This window comes from Anopheles stephensi, chromosome 3, assembly GCF_013141755.1.
Source record: "Anopheles stephensi strain Indian chromosome 3, UCI_ANSTEP_V1.0, whole genome shotgun sequence".
NCBI lineage: Eukaryota > Metazoa > Arthropoda > Insecta > Diptera > Culicidae > Anopheles > Anopheles stephensi.
Window position 1 is genome coordinate 28,205,894 of NC_050203.1, and position 22,477 is coordinate 28,228,370.

The 22,477-nt window shown below is 43.4% G+C and overlaps 1 protein-coding gene across 13 annotated transcripts in view; it reads right to left on the reverse strand.

The window, feature by feature from the left end:
* The window catches only part of LOC118511255 (putative ferric-chelate reductase 1 homolog), a 50,340-nt gene extending 28,146 nt beyond the window's left edge, over positions 1–22,194 (reverse strand). For 2 of the 13 annotated variants that reach the window (XM_036054115.1, XM_036054114.1), the window contains exons 1-2: positions 21,893–22,088; positions 19,730–19,808 (exon numbers count right to left, since the gene is read on the reverse strand). Coding sequence is in view for 2 of the 13 variants with exons in the window: in XM_036054105.1 (XP_035909998.1) it covers positions 21,893–22,120 (228 nt within the window). In the remaining 11 variants the exon portion in view is untranslated. Of the gene's footprint in view, positions 1–19,729; positions 19,809–21,551 lie in introns of all 13 variants that reach the window. The other 11 variants (XM_036054107.1, XM_036054108.1, XM_036054111.1 and 8 more) reach the window with 8 other exon arrangements.
* Positions 22,195–22,477: the final 283 nt, after the last annotated feature.

The window sequence follows — 22,477 nt, forward strand, 5'->3', positions numbered from 1 at the left end:
ACAACACCATAAGACCAGCTAATTTAAAAAAAAATAGAAATAAAGTTTTTAATTTATTTATTATTTATTAAGGACGGATAAAAAATATAAAGTAAATAACTTTATTGCTATTATCTACTATAGGAAAAAGTTACTATTTTATTGCATATTTTCAATTTATTATATCTTTTTTTCATGATCTTTATTGTTTTTCTTTTTATTTATTTTCTTATTAAAAATTCTTTTTGTCAACCGAGCTCACCCGGGATAAGGTGCCCTTTCACGGTTTGGAGAAGGAAATGTTTCCAAACCATCGTGAATTGTACTTATATTTGTAATTTAGCTTTAAGCAAAACGGCCAGGCCGTTCTTTATGAATAAAAAAAAATCTTTTTGATGTTTTTTTTATATATTTTGGAACTTTTATACTTATTATACTTTTCAAGAGCAGTAATTTTAAATAATGGAAAATTTATTATAATTTATAACATCGGAGTTAAGATCATTCCAATATATTTTCTTGTTTTTTTTTGTGATATAACCATTGATTCACAGTGTGTAAAAGCAAAGCGATAAAAATAGTTTGTTCAAGCTACAATGTTTATTTAAGCAATATGGCCAAGCCGCCCTTAAGAAACAAAACAAAAAAGAAGAACTATTATTAATACATAAAAATAAATAAATTGAAAAACTTTTGTTAAAAGGTCATTGTAGAATACTTAATAAATATAACTTATGTGAAATTTAAAGGAAGAAATAAATTTATGTATAAAATTCTAAACATAGAGTATAGAGCATTTTTGGCGAATGTTAACAGGAAAATGTACTCATACATTACATTTTACATTAATTTCCACAATGCTCAAAAAATAGAAATGACAACGTTAACAACGAATATTTACCAAAAACTCTATCAAAAATAACCAATACCCGAAAGATGGATCTTCTTACGCATTCATGTAACTTTTCATTTACAGTGCATTTGACGAAAAATTGTAACACAACACTTGTTTTTCCCCATGATCCACATAAAACACTGACTAACTCATCTCACCGACCGTCAAACGGTTTCTTTTTTTTTTGTGTTTGCTTCCTGTTCATTTTTCCCTCCAATAATTTACAACCTTACATCACATTGCATAATAAATCATCGAGCACAGCATTTAAAAAATGATCACAGCTCGCTCAAACATACATTTGGCATTTTCGGCTTACATCGATTTCCTCGGCGCACCACCCTCCCCCGTCTCGCACGACCCGTCCGTTTCACCTGCTTCCGTAATTTCCGTTCATTTCGCCTTTCGGTCTCGGTGCCGTTTCACCAGCGGATCAACATTTTTTCCCGTCGATGCCACATTTCACTGCACGCCACTTTTACTCTCCACCTCCCTCCCGGGTATATCGATCCGGTTCGTGACACGCCGTCTGTACGCCCGAAACGAATATTTAGCATAAGCCGGGTAAATGCAACAGTTTGCCGGGAATGCTTCCACCGCGGACGGGTATCCAGTCACACAATGGGGGTAAAAATGGGGCGATGGGCTGGCAGACAGTGTAGGCAGCGTATAATTCACACCATAAACGCGCCAGTATGTGCGCGGGAAGATGGTAGTGGGTGGTGGGGAAAAATTTGCAATCGGAAAAAATGTGTGATAAATTTCATTCCTTCCTTCTACACTGCAAGCTTCCATCAACGTGTTCTGCCAGTTGTGGCTGGGAATGTGAACCTCGCGGGTCCAAGGGAACGGAGCAGGAAGAACCGATAGGCAAGAACGACGCTGTTGGCTGTACTTTCAATTTCGATTAACCATCACACCTACCGGCTTTCGAATGGCACACAGAAAAAAAACCGTGTGTCGATGTAAAGCCAGCCCGTACCATCATCATCATGCACGCTTAAAGTAAAGTAATATATTATTTATGGCGGTTTCGTGTCAATATTGTGCGAAAAACCGATTGGAAAGCAAGCAAACGCACTGTCGTTTTTTTTTTAAACCACATTTTTATTTTGCATTACGTTTTGTACCACAAAACTTCCAAACGATGAATGACGAGCTTGGAATGCTTGGAACTTGGGGTGGAAGTTTGTGGTTTAGTGACGAGCCGTGAGCCGTACCGCTCGTCTAGTACCGGTACGTGTGCATAAATTGTGACCGGCGTGTTGGTACTTTCTATTGACGCGAACGCGTTTTGTTTGCTCGGTGCTTGCCGGGTGTGTAATATATTTTCACTCGAAATAATACACCGCGCGGGATGGATGGAGAGTGATAATGAAGTTTGTCAATAAAGCCAACTAAAGCCATCTTGTGGGAATAAAAGTTTGGTTGTTTCAGAAGTGTATGAATACTATTACGAACAAATGGTGGTATTGTAAAGTAAGTTCTTTTGTTGTTCTAAAGCGCATCTTCTAAAGCGCATCCAGTACTTCATTTGTTTACGATCATTAGAGATAGCTCAATTTATCCAGGGTGCTTTTGATAGGCTATAGGCTATCCACCCGACTAGATCCATACATGCTAGGCAATAAATAGGAAATGCTTTGTATGACATGCACTACTTTCATTGCTGATGTAACACTGCTAACTCGAAGAAATCGGCGTCACATCTCATTTGCCGGTCTGACTATCCAAATTAGAATAACATCAAGTCAGTGAAAACAAAGACGTTTCAGATTTCTCCCAAAAGCTCCTAGCTGAACTATAAGTATGCTTCTCTCTTCTTCTGTCTTGGGCTGCCACTAATAGCTTCCTTGATGTTATTTTACCCACAGCAGGAAAGCCAGTTCAGCGCTTGCGGAGGCATTTCAGATGGGATTTGATATGTGGTCCTATCGTCCAGTGTCACTTCTGGCATCTCTACTCCTTCGTGTTCTTTTTTCTTTTTTTCTTCTTCTTGTAAGCCTATACATTCAGAAGTTCTGTATCTGTCATTTATGACATCCTTGAGCTATCCCTGCACCTGGAGAAAATCGTTTGAATGAAATTTAATGCTCGGTCTTACCATGTGCGAGAGGGCATACATTTACATTTTATTTCAAACTGGTTTAAACTGTTATCTCGATCTAAATGTTCCCTAAAAATGCTACTCTAATGTGTATGTCTGTTGATATCTATGCTACGAAAGTTGAAAGGCACCTGTAGTTCCTAGATAGGAGTAAGCATACTTATTAATTGGGAGACGTCTTGCTTTCCTGCTGAATTGTCTTTCTGGCAGGAAAAAGAACTACAATTGTTTCCAAGTCTTTAAAACCGGGACTCCATTTGAAACCTTAACGCATAGGAATTGGCAGTAATTCATTTACCATACACTTAACAGTCTTGCCTTCTTCTTTTGACGCCAGATGGCGCTATCTGGTACTTAGGAGGAAAAAAGTCTAGTAGTATCATCTAGTATGACTTTTGCTCATTCTGACTGAGCAATAACTATGTCAATCATTGGGCATTTAACATCACAAATCATGGAATGCAAATTTAATTGAAAGCAATTATTGGAGGAATTACTTTTTACAAAAATATACATATGGAATTCATGTTAAAAAAAAAGATCTCAAATTGCAAATTTGAGACTCCCAAATAAAACTAACAAAATTGCAAGGCATTCCATGCAGTGAACCATTACCAAAAGTTTACTTAATTAGATAATGAACACTTTCCATCCCTTCATGGAGGTCTATTTTTCAGTTCATCACAAGTCGCTTGCTTCCATAGCATAACACTTTCTCCCGTGCGTGCCTCTCTGCTGGCTTCTCGTCTCTGTTGATCGCAATCTTAAACGTTGATTGAAACTGAGCCGATCAAACCGCGAACCCGATGCAACGTGTATTGTTGTAACCGACGAAGGAAAATAAGGAAACAACGGGCAAGAAAAAGCATACCGCCCCGCTCGCGCTTAATTGAATCAAATTCGATTCGATCTGCAAATGGACAGCGTTCGAAAAGCTTCCTTCTTCGACACGCAACATGCCAACCCAGGCTTGGCGTGCTTTGTGCCCGGCTCGAAACCTTTCCTCCTCTACATTATTGGCTATTCTTTTACCCCTCCCGGTGCTGTGATGGGGTATTGTATAATTTTTTTTGCGTTCCGCAAAGCCTCATAGACCTCTCCATACGCAAACAAACGCAGTACACGCAGCAGCAAACAAGAGAACGACTATAAAACAAACCCCTTAAAGGAGGACAGGTCTGTCACGGGGACCACCGCACCGTTTTCGGATTCATCATCGCCACCTGCAAAATCATTTCGTTGCGCCCGCGTGAGATTGAGCGATTGAAGGAAAGCAGAGAGAAATATTATGCAAGCGAATCATTCCCCATTTTCACTGTCAACCTGGTCTGGCTAATATCCCGTCCGTCCGTGCGCTCGGCCTAATCGAATCGGCAGACTGATTGAATGCGACAAGCCGTCTGCGGTTGGGCGGAATCCCTTTGGATGGTGTCACGATACACCACGAGGTGATTGTTTTCGTGTTCGAGTTGGTGGGTTCTGTGCGTGTCATTATTTAAAATCACTCGTTAACACTGTGGCCCCGATGTCGATGGTTCCTTCCCACTGTCAGTTTGGGAACTTTTTTATGTGTTTGCAGCACCACAATCAGCAATCGAAAACGAAAAACACAATTCAAAAACGCAAATAAATGGCTGCCAAGTTAAAAAAAACACCCCGCGATGATTGCCTACATAGGAAAAACCAACACGCCCCTTTACTTACGAATTTTAAGGTTACGAACTGGTGGGGTTCGTCTCTTGCGGCGTAGTCGCCGATAGTTGCGAAGATGTTAATGCCAACGATTACTCGCAGCAGCAGCTTGATTTTGGGAGTGTTGGTTTGGGAAAATTGTAGCCATTGTGGTTTAAGTACAGCAAGTGTGCTAAGTACCGCCGACGGATTAAACATGACAGATGCCTCATCATTATGTTTCCCAGGACCACTCGAGCACCGAGCCAAACGTCGCAATATTATGGCCAAAAACTGTCCTCCGTGCAATAAAATGCAACACAAGCGGCAGATGCGTATGCAGTGGTAGACAACAATAAAAACGAGCACCCTCATTGCACTGCAACGATTAGAACGCAGCGTTGTGTCCCTCTTCGCGAACAATGGATTCGCGCACTGTGACTGCTTGGTTTCTTTTATTGCGCCATTGCGACTTTGGGAACGAATAATCGGTGTTAAAGAAACGCTTGCCATGCGGGATGTCGTAAAGCGGGTAGCCCCATCTTACGTATACTTTACGGGCTCAAAAACTTTCCATCGATTGTTCTCGTTTTAGTAGCAAAGTTTTATGCTTAAAGAAGAAAAATCTCGGTGTAAAAAATACTTTATCAAAACCATCCACCATGTGTGAAATGTTCTATTAAATGCAGACACTCTCCTAATTCTCGTACCATAAATTTCCGAAAAACAGCCTGAAAATTGTTTTATTACACCGATTGCCGCTATTAAAATCGTTGCCCTGCCTGAACAATGTTTGCTCTATTTACGACTTAATTAACCCATATTTTTCAATCTCCCCGGACCGGGTGTTGCGGTGGTCGCTATGAATCATTTAGCTAATGACTATTCCCCCATTCAAATAGAAGAAGAAAAAAATCAAGCGCCCATGATTGTGGCTTACCGGTGCTGTTTTACAATCAGATTAACAGTTGAATAGGCAGACAAATTTTACAACTGCAAAAGTGTCAGCCTGGGCTGCAGCTTTTTCTTTATTATTTACGAGCCAAATCGCTTACCGCATGCATAATATAAAATTGGTGCTAATTAAAACGCGTTTTGAAAACTACCGTGCCATTTTACCATCAAGTTTAAATAGTTGGAGAGGGTTTTTTTTGGGGGGAGGGACTCACATTCCACATGCGCACTGCGGAAAGGGAATCCGTGTCAATTTGGACAGTCAATAAGGCACTTGCCACAGGGAGCGATCGTCGATCATCGACGATCGTAAATGAACCCCATCGCGGTGGTGAAAGTTGCTAACGAAAATAATAATTTATCGTCGATTGATATTCCAAAGCCATCGGTGACAGACCGTCGGGCGTTCCATAGGTCAAGGAAGATGAACCGTGAGATCTCATCTTCGGTATTCGGTAATGTTTATCATTATACAGACACACACACACAATCAGTCCCTCGCATACCTCATATGCCATCGAATGTCTTCGTGAGGCACTTATGCTCGCTTACTCAATCCAACCGAGCCATATAAGTGACATTACGGACTCTCAACAACAACAAAAAAAGAACCTTTTCATCACACCGTACGGTTGTCATCCGTTTGAAAAGCTTCCATCATTCAATCACGAATCGCTATTTTTGCATAAAACATTCCACCCTCCCTCTGGCCAAGGTTTCCCTTTCGTTTTGCTCCTACCGAACATGCCCTTATTGCTATGCTCGCCGTGCCGTATTTACTGTTCCCTCAACCCTTCCCCGAGGATTGCCTCCTCCACACGCTAGATCATAATTTCGGAATGCCATTTCATCGCGGTGCAAAACTGTGCACAAAAGCGCACTACCAAAAATGCAATGCACGTCCGCAGCAACCAGAATCGCTTACCGGCTCTGTGATGGCGGTAATCTGAGGGTGAACACCCACCCTCCCCGGTGAGCTGTGGGGTACAAATTGACGAAAGTTTACCATGTATGCAGTACGGCACCACGGAATTGACACCGATGCGCACTTATGCACTCGGAGGGGGGGTGTTGGGCGCCACTCGCTAATGCACTCGCTCGGGCTCGATTTGACAAGTGGAGCAAAATTAGCGATGCAGTGTCCATCCGTCCTTACCCGATTGGCCAAATTAGGCTTCAAGCTAGGGGAGGAAAAACCCCCCAGACCCAATCCGCAATGTGACAGAGTTAATGTAAATGGGGCCCTAGTGCTTGTGAAATGTGTGTGTGATTTTTTTGCGAAAAGTAAGAGTAAAGTTTTGCTTGATAAGTAGGTCATAAAAAAGGGGGTGTCTTATTAAGTCTTGCGAATACTTGGTGGAGAAGCTTTATGAGCTTTTCGGAACAACTATTTATACAAATTATAAATAGACAGTTTTATGATTTTTTGGATGCGATAAGAAATACGAACATCTCTCCGAAAAAGCTAATAAATAATGTAATAGCTTTGTCAATTCTAGCGGCTTCGCATAAACTTTAATTCATGGTAGTTAAACCCTGTTGGAAGAGAAAAAGCTTTTTTCGTGTCGGATGACGGTTTGTATGAGATTTGATATCGGTTCCTTCGTGATAGCAGCTAGAGAAGCTATTACTATGGCGGTCCGATGGCTCAACTCAAGATTTCCACATAAATATTCTTGTCTGCATATGAACTTTGTCTGGAATTCAAAGTATGAACAGAATTTTCCATTATCTCACCTTGGAGATTTTTTTTGTATTAAACAAGAATTCAACAAGGCCTGGTCTTTATTGCTACCTCGGAATAATTCATACGAAAACTAATCAATTACTGGTACTGGTAATTATCAGAGCTGTACGCTACTGAACAAGCCTTGAAGAGGTTCTACATCAAAATTTTTGGATTCCAAGTGAGACCTTACTAACGATCTATTCAACTTCAATGGAAGATAAGACGATAGTAAGGTGTAGGACTCAAAAATCTGGTTTGTGACTACTTTCACTTCTGTTTTTAATTACCCAAATCATTGCTACAATTTTTTACCTTCAGTTTTAATGTTTCAAATCAAATTCAAATCCCAATAAAATTAATCCAAAAACTCAATCTTCCTCTACGTCATGGTAAACTTTAAATTAAACACCATCCATTCTATCAGCGCCGATCTGGTAACAGGTTGTAACAATTTAAGCGATTGTATCTAAAGTAACGCTATTGCCTCGGACAGTCGTCCCCGGTAAGATGGTGGAGACAACACATCGCACCGCCTTCAGTCGACCCCCCCCCCCTCCCGGTACTGATGGCTCGACACGACTCCCCCTGACTATCTCTCATCTTGTCCATTGAATTACGCGCGTTACATAATGCTGGCTGCGACTCCGGTCCAAGACCCAGTTCCCAGACCGTCGGTCGCCACCGGCTGAGTGGCGGGTCCCATCTTTGCCTGTCCAAAAGAAAAGCACAACTGACCCCGCACACGCACGCACAGGCGCTATCGGGTCGCGTCTTCCCTTCTAACCGATTCGACCTCCGTTCGATTAACGCTCGAGTGGACATCAACCCAAACATCTTCAACCACCATCATCAGCATCGTCACCATCGAGCCACTTCAACAGCCATCTTGCAGCATGGCGAATGTGGCCGCCGCTTGTGCAAATCTCCATCTCGTGCACAACCATCATCTTCAAACAAAACGAGTCCGAGAAGTTCATTATTTGTCCACGAAACGTGCTGCTGCTGCTACTTCGCTGTCCCGCACGCGCTCTCTCTCTATTCCTCGCTCGCTCGCTTGCTCCATCCACGTGGAGCTCTGTTTCATAATCACAGGTGTGCATGATGGGGACCGCGCAGTGTGGTCTAGCGTTGGCTACAGCAGCAAGCTTCTAGCTGATGATGCATCCCCATTAAATCGTACCCCCGTTCGTGGTTGACCGTGCATCGTGAGTTGTTTTGGCCGGGTTCGAAAGAAGCCTGATCATCATCATCATCATCGACTGGTTCATGTTTCGCATTGGAAATTTGGCCACCAGTCACCGGGACACGTCTCGCGGGCGTGTCTGGAAAGCTGATAAGGCACCGTACATGTTTGATCCTTTGTGCATCCATACACAGGGGGAGGTGGGAGCCATACAATTGTACTATTTGCGTGGTCTGCAGACAGACGTCTTGCCCTTGCCGGTAGACAAACAAGCACAAACGAAGACAAGACAACACCGGTTGGGAGCACATTCGGATCAGATCATTGCGGTTGTGTACGCAAAAAAAACCCTTCGGTATCCATCATGAAGCGAAATGTTTCTTTCAACTTTAAATTTTGAATGTTTTCTGCACTTTGTCGTGAAGAATTGTATCGCTTTAATCCAAGGTCCAAGGCCTTAAGTCTCCTAGGAATTAACTTAATTTAGTTTTCCAAGTAGATGCGCCTTATCAAGCATCAGGTTTTTATGCTTTATTTTAGCTCAAAAAATATTTTACATAATATGCTTCAGATTTCACCTAAGTTCCTCTGATTCTAAAGAGTTCTCTTGCCATTGCTTTACAAAACCAACCAAATCCAACCGCACCCATATGCCGTATGCAAATGCCGTCGAAGGGTGATTCCGATGATCTCTCGCTTCAGCCTTGGCCGTGGTTGTGGGCAAAATTTTAAAACTCTTCTGAGGCTTCCGTGCCCCAGAGCTCGTTTTCACTTTTGCATTCCAAAACCACAATCAGTATCCGTGCCCTGTGGCGGTAACCTTGAAATTCAACGCAACTCCAATACGAACCAACGAAAAACGGGAACTGACACATCGGCGGGCGAGAAACTCCCACCCAAAACCCCCTCGAGGGTGGACATTTACTCGCACTTATTGGTATGCAGCGGTTTCCCTCTCGTTCGGCACATCTCAGTTTGACGGAGTCCGGGATGCGGCGAGGCACAACGTACGTGGATGCGCCACAATGACGCAAGCAGCCGCGAATGAAAACTTAACTGACCAATATTGACAATTTTCCGCATACGAATGTAAACACCGTGTAGCGTATTGATTTTCTATCCGCCACGGTCTCTCAACCCCTTTCTGAGGCTGTATAGTAATGCAGCGCCACTTGAAGCCCAAGGCATATTGGAAGGAAAGCCGCATCTTGCAAACCCCGCACGGAATCCGAAACACTTTGAAACGGATACAGTTTATGGTGTGCCGACCAGCGGGCCATGGTCCCGCGCCAAATGTCTATATTGATGGCCATAAACACATAAAGCAATCGTGGGGCCAAGCCCATTGATTCTTCTCCGGTGGCCTTCGGGTTGGCCGTTTGATTGTGGATGAGCTCGCTTCCAAGCTGCTCAAGCAGGGAAGCTGTTTCTCCCTCTCCCTCTCTCTCTTTTTCTCTCACTCTGGAAAAGCCTTTGTGACACATGTTGGCAGTGGAGCGTGGGTAGTACGAGTGCCGTAAAACCGGTGGCCGAAAATGAAAAACACACCCCGGAAATCCTGACGCATGAGTCACGAAATCAATTTGCGATGTCTGGTTCGCTTTTCGTTTGTTTCTTTATGGTTTTGCCCGCAGTCATTTGGGCACCACGCACTTGACGCATTGCTCCTGGGAGGATTGGAGCTGTACACTCGGCGGTGTTTGGTTTTTTGGCGTTGAATGTTTAAAGCGTTCTTACATGGTTTTTGAGCAAACAGAGGGCAAACATGACGTTAGCAGCCGGTTGGACGAGGAGTTGGGGAAGATAATTTGAGAACGACGGGATTTATGAGAGGAGCAGAGTGTGCGTGTGTGTAGGTTTGGTTGGCTGTGGCTTTACTGTACCCATGGGTTCGTGTGGAGCTGTCGATGTTGTAATCATTAAATCGAGAACGAACAGGGGATGTTATTATCGGCCATAAAAATCTATGTCCTCGGTGCTTAAATTCTCTTTTGCAGATTTTAAAAGGGACAAAAGGGTTCGAATTAAGGATTTTGTGATCAAACAATGTGATGTATAATATTTGTAGCGTTTTTAATATATACTTATTTATATCAGAAAATTGCCTTGAAAAATTTAAAGAGTGGAAAGTTAGCAAATAATATTAATATTGAACTTCAGGGACATAAGAATCGATTCTGGACTATCGATCGAATCTGGAAGGATCGAATATAATACTATTCGAATTCGATAATACTATTCGATTCGAAATATAAGGATCGAATCTGGAATCCAATCTGAACTATTTCAGGACTGCCTGCCGTTGACTCTGACTTCATTAAAAGCGGTCTGGGCGTATTGCTAGGTGAATTAGGTTAATGAGGCCGAAAATCCCAACCTCTCTTAAGGTTATGCCAACCATTCCTAGCTTACAAGACTCATTGATTCCACGTAGTTGGATAGTCAGTTCTCACTACGGAGGAACAGTTCGGATGAGATTTGAACCCCGGCCCTGACGTTTGAAAACCTCCGTTCTACCACCGGTCTGGTCGATACCATGAACACTGCCATATATAAGTCAATAAGTTGAATATAGTAAACACGAAAGGGTTTTCTTTAGGTCGATTCGTTTTAATTTTCTTTCATCAGCCTTCGAATGTAGCAGTAGTTCAGAATCGTCCATTAAGGGATGTAAAACTAGGGTACTCGAAGCAATTTATTCGTCTTCACAAAACTCAATAAAACCCCAAATACAGTTTACAAAAACTTACATGAATGCCAAAATTGCTATAATTTACTGCCAGAATGTGACGCTTTGTCTCACAGTTTTGTCCCTTTCTAATGAATCCCTGATCATTCATGCTCACAACCGATGATTCTCCATGCGTTCGGTACCGCTCGTGCACCAGCTGACACGCCAGCACAATCTGCTCGATCGTGAAACCATCGCCAACCGCACAAACGCACCTCCGGTCCGCAATGGTTTCCTTTCGATTTCGGTCAACCGCATACAGCGGCGGGCAAGTAAAAGCCACCGACAACAAAACACACACATGCACACACGGTCAACCCTTTACGCCAACTAGGTCACCGGCTCGGAACCAACGTGGTTGCGCGGGTTACATAAAAAAGCACACCCAACAGCAACCACCGCCGATGCAAACATTACTAGACGGTGCTGCGACATTGGTTTATGCTGTGACCGAGAGGGCTCTGGTGCGGCACACGCGGCTCTGGTGTCTTCAGAACCTGTTTCGCTTCACTTTCATTCTTTCGTCTAGCGCTTTAAATTGCTTGACGAAAGTAAAATTAGCTCAAAATGTAGCTCCACTACTCACACCACCCCCGGGAGTATTCGCAGACCGCATTTGATGTGGGGCGCATTTTTTTCTTCCACCAACCTAGTGCCCCGGGGCGGCTGTTTACATACCCAGACACTTGCTCGCTGTCCCAGCAGGGACAGGTTTTTCGCGCTCCTCAAATTCCTGCCCCAATCCCACAGTGCGCAAATTCATGCGCAACAACTACTCGCAACGATGATGGTGATGATGGTGATGATGATGATGTAAGTCAGCCCGGTTCCAGCTTCGGAACAGGTTTTTCACAGCACGCCGGACACACATACCCTTGCAGCTGAATGAACGTACGGTTTCCGAGTGCAAGTGGAAAATAAAAACACACACACTCACACACAAGTTTCTGCGTGGCGGATTTTATACACATCCTTTGAACAGGCGATCAAAACCGTCATAAAGCTGTACCGGATCGTCATGAAAATCGCACACGCATCGCCCCAGTGTCACGCACAGCAACCTTCACAAACCACCGGAAACCGACCAACGGACTTGGTGACCGTTGTCCCCTTGAAAGACCTTGCCGGCCGAGCAAGCTGTCCCTTGCCGAACGATTCGATACCGTTCGTCGATTGCCGTTGTCCGAATGTCCGATTGTTCGGGGAAATAATTCAATCAAATGTTGCACATTTTGTGTGCGACATAGCACCGACGGCCGAGGCCGGACCGGGCGGTCTCTTTTGAAAGCTCCCCACCCCGCCCCGAAAAAACACCCGGGTATGATGCGTTCATCGCCTAAAGGGCGGGAAAATTCACCATCAATCGCAATTGCCTCATCGAACGGTGATTTGCGTGTAGTGCCGCTGCTACTGCTGCTAATGAAAACGGAAATCCTTTCTCGCACACACACACACACACTCTCACCCAAACATCCCCAAAACACCAGACACCGGATCCATTAGGCCTGGCTGCGTGGTGGAAGGGAAAAAACCAGGCGTGTTGCAACTGTACACACACAAAAATAGACTCACTCGCGAGGAAACCCGTTTGCCAGCAGCGAGATGATGATTTGCGTGTGAGTCTATTAACATATCGGCACAAAAGGCACTGCAAGATGATGAACCACCTTTCTAGCAGGAAGACCGATGGGGAAACAAGTTTTGCGAAAGCAAAAGCGATTGGTACGGTTGGGATCGATAGACTAAAGCGTTTCGGTCGAACTTGGACGTGATAGCGTGAATGATTATGCCGTGAGACGGAAATCGGTGCACCGGATGCAAGTGTGCTGGCAGGAAACTACTTCCTGAAAATGGAAGTGAAGTGGTGTTGAGCTAATTAGCTTTGAAACGTTCATGCTTTGATTTAAAGACATATTTAATTCATTAGAAGAACGATGGTAGTGTTTAACTTCATCAAAAACTCCTTTTAGTGGCCTTGAAATCACTTCGAATAAAATAAGCTCTACAAAATGTGGGAAGTTTTAATAAAAAATCATTCAAAAATCGTAATACAAATTACTGACCACATTTTAAAGGGTTTAAATCTACTCCAATTAAAATAAAATAATTCTAGACGACTCTGTGTTCTCCGTAGGACTGGGATGTCCCTATGAGAAGCAGGCTTATCAGCTATTGGAAGTATAAGTCTCAGATATTTACAAAGGCCCACGAACCTTAAAGATCCAAAACAATCGATGTTTTATTTGCAATCGTGTAATTTAAAGAACAGTTGGACTTATCGGAACAGACTTATTAACTGCTGGACTTTCAAGTCTCAGGTAGACAGCAAGGTAGACAAACTTTGTACATCCAAATAAGTCAATGTCTTATTTACATAATCTAACATTAAAATAGTAAGAATTATTATATTTGAGGAAAATTTAAAGAATTATCCCTTTGCAGTCTACTATTGAGGTGTGAGCCCTTTCTCACACACTCGGCCCTTACATGTTAATCCATCTGTCAAGTCTTCTACTTCCTTGGCACTACAACCTCGAAAAGGTCTCGGCTTGCCAATTCTGGCTTCCTGTGACTTGATTATACCCATTGCTGAATAATCAGTCCTTCATACGGGGAGACGGTCTGGATGGGATTCTAACTCTGGACCTGCCAAGTGAAGAGCGGCGACTCCTCCATCGCCTCATTCGAATAAAAACAAGACTTTCTCTATAGCAAAAATAAGATTTTAAAGTAACTGATTATAATCTTCAAGGAGTTCTAGAATTAGAGCTAAAGAAGCTACCATTTACAGATCCTCTTCTAAAATTTTTTAAGTCTTCAGCAGCTTCTATTCAAAATTTGAAACCAAGACACACATTTACTAACAAATTTTCTTTAAAAGTTTACAGTTATTTTAAAGGGTTTATTATACTTTCTTGGAGCACACATAAATTCAATCAACGAACGGGATATCATCGAACGAACGAACGGGAAGCAGCATTCCATTAGAGCAGCATTCACCATAAAGGCAATCAATAGAGACGTTAAGATGATTTTTTTTTTTGTTTTTTTTTTTTAAACTCAGCTTCGCTGATCATAATGATGCTGAAGGGTTGGTAGGGCTCAAGAAAGAAAGACATACAAAACAACAACAAAAAAGCCTCAGCAAAACAGAAAATCTACTACACACTCCGACTAACCCTTGTCCAGCGGCAAACGCATGATGATGCTGATGCAAAGGGCCAATGGTCTGCTGTGCCGCAGCTAAAACCGCTCGTCGTAGTGAGGTGACCAACAAAAAGAATTCCATCATGAGAGTTTTAAATTAATTGAATACGCACTCCAAGCTATGGGAAACGATCACCGCGACCTTAATTAGGTTAACTACATCTTGATCTCCATAGATAGTGGTGGTGTGTTTAATAAAAGAAATTGCAAAAGAAGAATCTCATAGAGATGGAATAGCATTAGCAGAAAGATTCACAACACTGTCAAAGAGTTTGAACAAGCCCTGTAACCTATTTCTGACATTTTTAGACATAAACCATTAATCCTACACAACAAATTGATTCAAAAAATAACTGACACACCGTTTTAGTCAAATAATCTACGATAACAAAATTACTCCTAATAACCGTCTTTTGTGATCATTTTCAAATTATTTCTTTCATTACTCACAAATTCCGACAGCCTAAGTCACACACTTTCATTTTAGCCCTTTGGGAAATTATACTTAAATCTCTAATAACAGAAATCGGGTGCTTTCGGTGCTAATCGCAGCAGCTAATGTTGCGTAAAAGCGTCAGGTTTTTTTATTTGGTGGGGGCCGTTAATCAAATCCGGCTCAAACAGCAAAGATTTGAAGCGAGAGAAAAAAAACACACACACACCACCAAGGTACCAATCATTGCATGGCAATCGAAATTATCGTATCTATCCCGGGCGCACTCCAAAGCGTGGACTAATCTCTTTCCAAAAAAGCGGTCGCCCCGTGATTCGCCACACTTATCCAATCCATCGGACAACACACGCTCGCTCGCGCTCATTATCTCGATCGCAGCTTTACTATGTGACAACGAATTTCCCGACGACGACGAAAAATCTTTTGTTGCGAACCACCGAAAAACTTATTCGCCACACGGTCGCTCACCTACGACCCTACACGTGTAATCATACGATCGGTTGCCCGACCCACACACACCGAGCCGAAGTGAACAAGTGACATCGATGATAGCAACAGCAACGAACCCGCTTGGTCGCTCGATCAGTCCGGTGTGTTCGTGCGTCGTGCCCTTCGGCACTGATTATTTGTTCAGCTTTTATGTTTCCCCGTCGGTGCGATCGAGCGCTTGGGAGGTGGAAAAAACCTTCTGAGACCTGGGGGAAGGCGATCGGAATGTGGTTTCAACAGCCGCTGACGACAACCTCTCGAACCTCTGGTGACTTCAACGGCCGCTGCAGGTGTTTCGCTCGTACCCAGTCGCATTAGTCGCTTAGTTTACGGCGTAAAGATTCGTGAGCAAGGACACACCGGTCCCGGTCCCCTATTCGGAGCAGGCGTACCCTTGCGTACGTTCGCACTTTGTCGGTGGTCTGGGTCGGACCATTGATTAATCGGTTCTCCGAGCGAGCTCCCCCCATCCGCGGCTGATATTGTTGGTGTCATGTTTGGAGCTACAAAAATGTGCCAAGATTAATGGTTCGGGGCTTTTATGCGGAGGTCGACAAAATCAGCGATCGAGCATGATTAGCTCCTTGATGTCGCATATTCGGGGAACTTACAGCGCACTTAATGGTAGAAAGAAATTGACAAACACCGCGGAACGGGGCAGTATTGTGAGGTGTGCACCAAAAAGGCGTACATAATTTGGCCCATTACGATTCAGATCGGTGGTGCTATTGCTGATGCTCGAAACAGCCAATTATTTTTTTACAACAGCTACACAACCATAATCAGCTTCATAAACGTCCATATCCGAAAGAAATCTCCAACAAAAGCGCGTTTTATCGTGCTTTTTTGTGAGTCTCAGTCTCCACAGGACCCATATTGGCGTTGGCATAATAATGAATTTGAAAGCGAAATCAAAAAAATCATTCCTTCGCTTCCTAGTGCGACCTGCTCAATGCCAACAGGTTTTTGGTTAACTCGCCCCTTCTTCCACTGCCACTAGTTTGCTGTGTCCTGTCCGCAAGACGATGAGACATACAGATACAGAATCCCCGCAGATCGCTTGCGAGCCGGACCACGCGTCAATCACGGAGCGAAGGGTACTGCGTCGTAGTAGTAAAGCTCGGCATAGAACACTCCCACCAACGAGCGCACGATTCGCGTGCTACCGCGCTGCTTTGCTACCCAACCACACATCCCACCTTTATGGAGCCCTCGCCTGTTTTTGGTGTTGTAGAACCTTTGCCATTGGTACGGCCAATACCCCGCACAACCTTGGGGGCAATACTTTGCTACATCATAACCACACAGGCCACGGAGAAGTATGGAAACAAAATGGCAAACCGGAAAACTAGAACATCCGTTATGCACATTTGACACAAACGTTGAGCTCTGCTTCCGTCGTCGAACTCAAGACTGGCTGTCATCGCTTCGGGAGCGAGACATAGCTGACAAGCAGCCACGCAGTCGCTACAATTATCGACTCCGACCCAACTCCAATTCCGCGGTAAACCACCATCATTAGCTTGCATGCTAATAAGCTACCGTACAAAAGTGGGAACCGAGAGGGAACGTTGAGTTTGAGACGAAGCAAAAAAAACGAGGCGCTGCACCAGCATCAAATGTGATGCAATTCTATGCATGACTGCATACACACATGATCCATTGAGCGTACGAATGATTTACCACCGTTCCTGCTCGGTTCGTGACGGAACCACCCGGTGTGCCTTCTGGCGATCCGGCTGAGAAGCTCGGATGCCAGATGGAATACGTTAAGGTATCGGTGTTTGTGGGCTCGGATGGGATGCGATAGTGTTGGCTAATGCGAGACCGACCGAAGGGGGATTGGGGGTCGAAAAAAAGCAACAACCGCCGTTCTCTTGTTGTGGTACAGGCTTTAATACTACTTCAAGGTAACGCTAATGCATTCCGCTACTGAGATGTAGCGAGTCAGCTTCGCGTAGTGCTGGGGACGTCTGGGAGGAATTTTAAAAATGGGGAATGAATGTCGCTACAATTCACAGGCACACACACACATACGACGCTGATGATATTCTGATGAGATCATGAACGATTGCTAATGTATTGCCGCGTTCCGTTGGAGCCAATCCCACTGTCGGGGTATGATGTGTCCCGTGAGAAATGTACTCGACGCAAACGTACTACCGCGCGTACTCGCTTGATCAATGGAAATAAATTGCGGTTGCTCCGTGCATGAATGAAGCATGAAGTAAATCGCAATTAATTGAGTTCAGGGGTAAGCTGCTTGCAGGAACCTAGTGTTCTTGATAAGAACTTTTTACTAAGAAAACTGTCTCTAAAAGTTGGGTAGATACAGAGAGTATAAGCGTACTAAGCAAATGATTGAGGGATCCGAGCTTTTAAGAAGCTCCAAGAGGACTCTTCCTGTAAGCTAATCATGAGTTCCTGGGAGCTTCGATGATTTAGAGGGTACCGTACTCCCTAAGGTCCTCTAAAATTCTCTCTCCACTAATAATTTTACTATCTTCTCTTGGTTTACTATCTCCACTTGGCCAAGTCAACAGATTCGACGTGTTAGGAGCCTCCAAGATTCAGTTGGCTTGTGGTCTCGAAAGAACTTGATCCAGCGCTTAAATCCCACATATTGAAACAATCTCACACCTGAAAAGAGCTGCCTTTACTAGTGATACAGCGATAAAAGTTATCCTGGAAACTTCTTTTGTAGTATGATAAGTTTTTGGGCTCAAAAAAGGCCTATATTCTGGAAAAGCCGAGTCGTTAGTCTTTTCCGGATAACGGCGCGTCTTCAAACGGCAGGACAGAGGATCAAATCCCATCCTAACCGCCCCGTATTGAAAAATGACTACCCAACTACGTGGTATCAATTAGCCAGAACTGGTTGGAACGACATAGGAGGTTTTAAAGCCAAAAAGAAGAAGAAGAAGAAGATAAAGGGAATTTTGTAAAATTCTTCCGAATTCTGTAAAAAATCTTGCCAGGTATGAGGTAATATTTATCAGGCTGTTATTTTTTACTATATGTTTTGTTTTTTAACTACGAATATTGGAAATATTTTGACTCGCCAACTAATGGTCTGACAGCTGTCAAATTTACATAGGTATTTTCTGAAGATTGAAACTGCACATCATATGGATTAATTTCTTGTTGCACCATCTATGCGTAAGCACAAAGTCTTATCTACCCATCTATTATTTATAATTTCATAGACATTCCACACAACAATATTAATATTAAAAAAATATGCTAAGAGGATTTAAGTTTCTATTTATTGTACCCAGTTCATCCATTGAAGTCTTAAGCCCGTGATGAATAGAATTTATTACATTATACAGTACACCCATTGCACCCCCATACCCCGAACCAAACGCTCACTCGTGTGATAAAAAAAAACCTCACATTTTGGGGCGCTTTTACAATTAGCGCTTTACTACAGGGCAGGCCATTTAAATTGCTGATACACAAGTAGCTCCCCGCGCTCGACATGGTCCACGGGTGGTGGGTGGGTTGAAAAATAAAACAAATTAAATTCCATTCATTCCCAATCCCTACTATTCCCGGTGACTTCCGGTGGGAAACCGGGTGCTACCAACACCGGTCAAGAAACTGTCCGGAAACTTTCGCTTTCATATTTCACCTCAACTTGCAGAAGCTGTGAAATAATGCATTTTTTTTCTCTCTCTCTTCGTTAGTAGATGAACAGCAGAGCAGCGGGAAAACACAATGCTGGTTGCGCGATCCCCCCCAAATCAACTTCAGTTTCGCACCCGAGCCCGGGGAAACGAAATGGAAACAAAACAATAATGTAGCCGGGAAGGGAAAATGATAGAAATGGGGTCTCTTTTTTTCTCGTCTTCCTTCGTCTGTTGAAACTTTTGATTTTTTTAGGGTTGTTCCCAGCGACAAACAACAAACAGCAAAAGTCACTTTCTTGCTTATTTCAAAAGCAATCGCGAGAAGACACCGAAAGAAGCAGTCGCAGTCTGAACTTTGAGAACCGATCGGGGAACCGTTGCAGACGACGACCAGCCAGTTTGTGTCAAGGTTTTGTCATTTGTTTTCCTCGCTAATTTGCATAATTTTGAACGCGAACGATCGCTCGCGTTGCTGCTTTTGTTATTTTGTGTGTATTTCGTTGTATTTTTACCCACTGTAAATCGTGAAAGCTAAGCTTCCCTCGCCAGTTCAAGGTGAGCAAGGGCGTATCGGGAGGAACAGCAGCAGCAGCAGCAAAACGATAAATGCTAGCTCATCGGAAGTGTGAGTGAGCGTTTTTTTTTTTTGCTTTGTTTTCTTTGTTAACGGAAAAATGTCACCAAAATATTTACCTTACCTTTTTTTTTTTTGGTAGCTTATTTTTCCAACTGGTTTTTTTCCGAGGACCGATTTTTCTCGGTACAACCTTTATCCGCCTGTCAATTAGAAATTAGAGGGAAACAAAAGAAGAAACATGGCGTCAGTGTTGGGCAGGGAACAAACTTATCACAGCACGCAAAAAACCGTTTGGGCTTAAGAAAACAACAACCGGGACTAAAACAAAACAAACACATTACACTCATTTTAAAAATTCGCCGATCGATCGAGAATCTCGCTTGCAATCAGTCCCATCAGGCCTTCGTTACACTTTTCCATGGTCAAAATTGCTGAACTTTGCTTTCCTCCAGTTCATATTAACTTCACATTTTTACACCATAAAACAGGCGCAGTTTGAAGCGATTTTTTGCAGAACAAACGTGCTATAAACACTGGAAAACAAACCACAACACCGAGTTCACGCTCTGTTTTTATGTCCCTTCCTAAGCCCGCACGTTGTTATGATTTGCGCTAATATATGAAACACGTGCACCCCTGTACGGCGGGTGGAAAACGGCTTTTGTTTGTTTATTTTCCCCGATTTTTTCTTCTCGATTTTCAACCACACACCCATGCTCGATGAGGAGGTAAAAACACACAACGTTAAATTCTAACCTCAAAACGGCTCACCACCGTTGAATGGAGATCGATCGAAGGTGGAACGGCAAGCGGTCAGTGTGCTAATTTTCCAACCATAATCATGAACAAAAAAGCACGAACAAACAACAAAAAACAAGACCGCGTGTGGAAAAAGTTCTATCACCGATTATGCTTCAATGCTCAATTCCGCTGGACGAAAATTCTCCGAAGCAGATTGTTGCCGATGGCTAGCAGTGGTGGGTGTTTGTCGATTAGAAGAACCACAGCACTTTGTGCCTCGTGTTTTCGGCCAACGCCGAGCTGACCGTTAAGTTCGATCGTTTGCTCCCAATTTGGGTCACCTTATATTTCAGGACATTAATGCGGTCAAGTGGCCACGTCACCCACAAAACGTCCTTACTCACACGCAACAGGCACCTAAACACACATACACACATAGAAATCCACCAATACGATTCGTTAATACGCTTTTATGCCAACGGCAAACCAACCGATGTGGGTGTCTAATGACGACAGTCGAGAATCCTTAATGTGTGGTGTACATGTGCTCCTGTGCCGGCACGAGCAGTTCTAGTTAAGAGTCAAAATAGCGCGAAACAGGATGAGTTTTAGGACCTAATTTAATTTAATTTTCGATTTCAAAACTGTTATTTGACCTCTACAATGGGAATGATATGGAAGAGAAATTTTTGAGCTGCAATATGGCTATTAATCTCTTGTTTTTAGCTCACATTATCACCTAACCTACAAAGAGAAAAAGCCCCCGTTCGGAAAGCCCTCCATAATGCTCGTTCTTTTCAGATCATTTAACACACCACCACTAATTATCGTTCGACACTGGGTTGTCCGATCCGATCACCTCCTGTAATGTCATCTCTCCCGATCAACACTTTCTTCACTCACTCGCATGTGCGACATATGCGACGCAATCTCACGGTGCCCCTCGATCTCTCGATCCCGCGATCATCGTTCCGAGCACATCTTCTCGCAACTCCATTTTGTTTGATGGCCACGGTGGCTCGAATAACAACCAATAGAATGATTCTCCCTAGTTTGTGTTAGTGTTTTAAGGTTCTTCGTCCAGCTCATTCCACATAAAACTTGGATGTTAAACAAGTTAAACACTTATCACACCACAAAACACACGTCAGCATCCCCAGCAAAGCACACACGAAGAAGAGAAAATGAATCCGCTATCTCACCACGGAGCTCGATTTGCTTGCCTTCTCCTCGCAGTGTAGTTTTCAAGTGATGTTTGCTAAAGATGAAGTGCAGAAATCTTAATGCAATAATATCGGCACACTTACACGGTACAACCAAAAGACACTACCGACGACAAACAATTCACAGCACGGTCCGGCACTTGCTGGCGCTCGAACACACTTGTTGTTTGGCACTGTTTTGTGTTTCTTGATTATTTTTTTTCTCCGCCTTGTATTTGTTGCTTTGTATTAACCACCACTATTCCGACCCACAAAACGCATACGACGGTACGGGACGGCACTCGCGAGCTTTCATGAAAACTACCCCAACACCAACAGACCTGCACGCGTTCGGTCGCCACTGCTCCTGCACTAAAACTGAGCGCGCTTAAGCCGATCGCAGGTGAACAAACCAGCCAGCCAACCGACTCCGACCGACACCCGGGACCGGAGTTGAGTGTGCGTGTGCAGGGAGAAATCGGATGTGCCTGTAGCCGCCCGGCAGGGGACATGGATGGTGTACGCGGGTGAAACGGCGAAACAGTTATACACGGGACGCGCGTGATCATTCGCCGACGGTGTGATTTTGCTGTGCGCCCGTACCAATACACCCGTACGCACGTCAGCAATCATGATTTGTGCCCGTGGTCCGCTGTTGCCATTCCCTTTCAAATCAGGGTTTCGGGGCAGGGTTGTTTAGGTGCTGGAAGGGTGATGGAAGGAATGGCTTAAGATTTATTCAACCAATATATTTATTACATGTTTTTGAAGATATTTTGAAGAAATATTTATTGAAGCTTTTAAAATATTAAATAGTTTTTAATACGTAAAGTGTGTTTTTCAACAAAAGTTTTCATCTGTATCTGTATACAAAGCACAAAACTTATCAGATCATCTTCTGTAATAAGTTTTTTTCAAAACAAAAA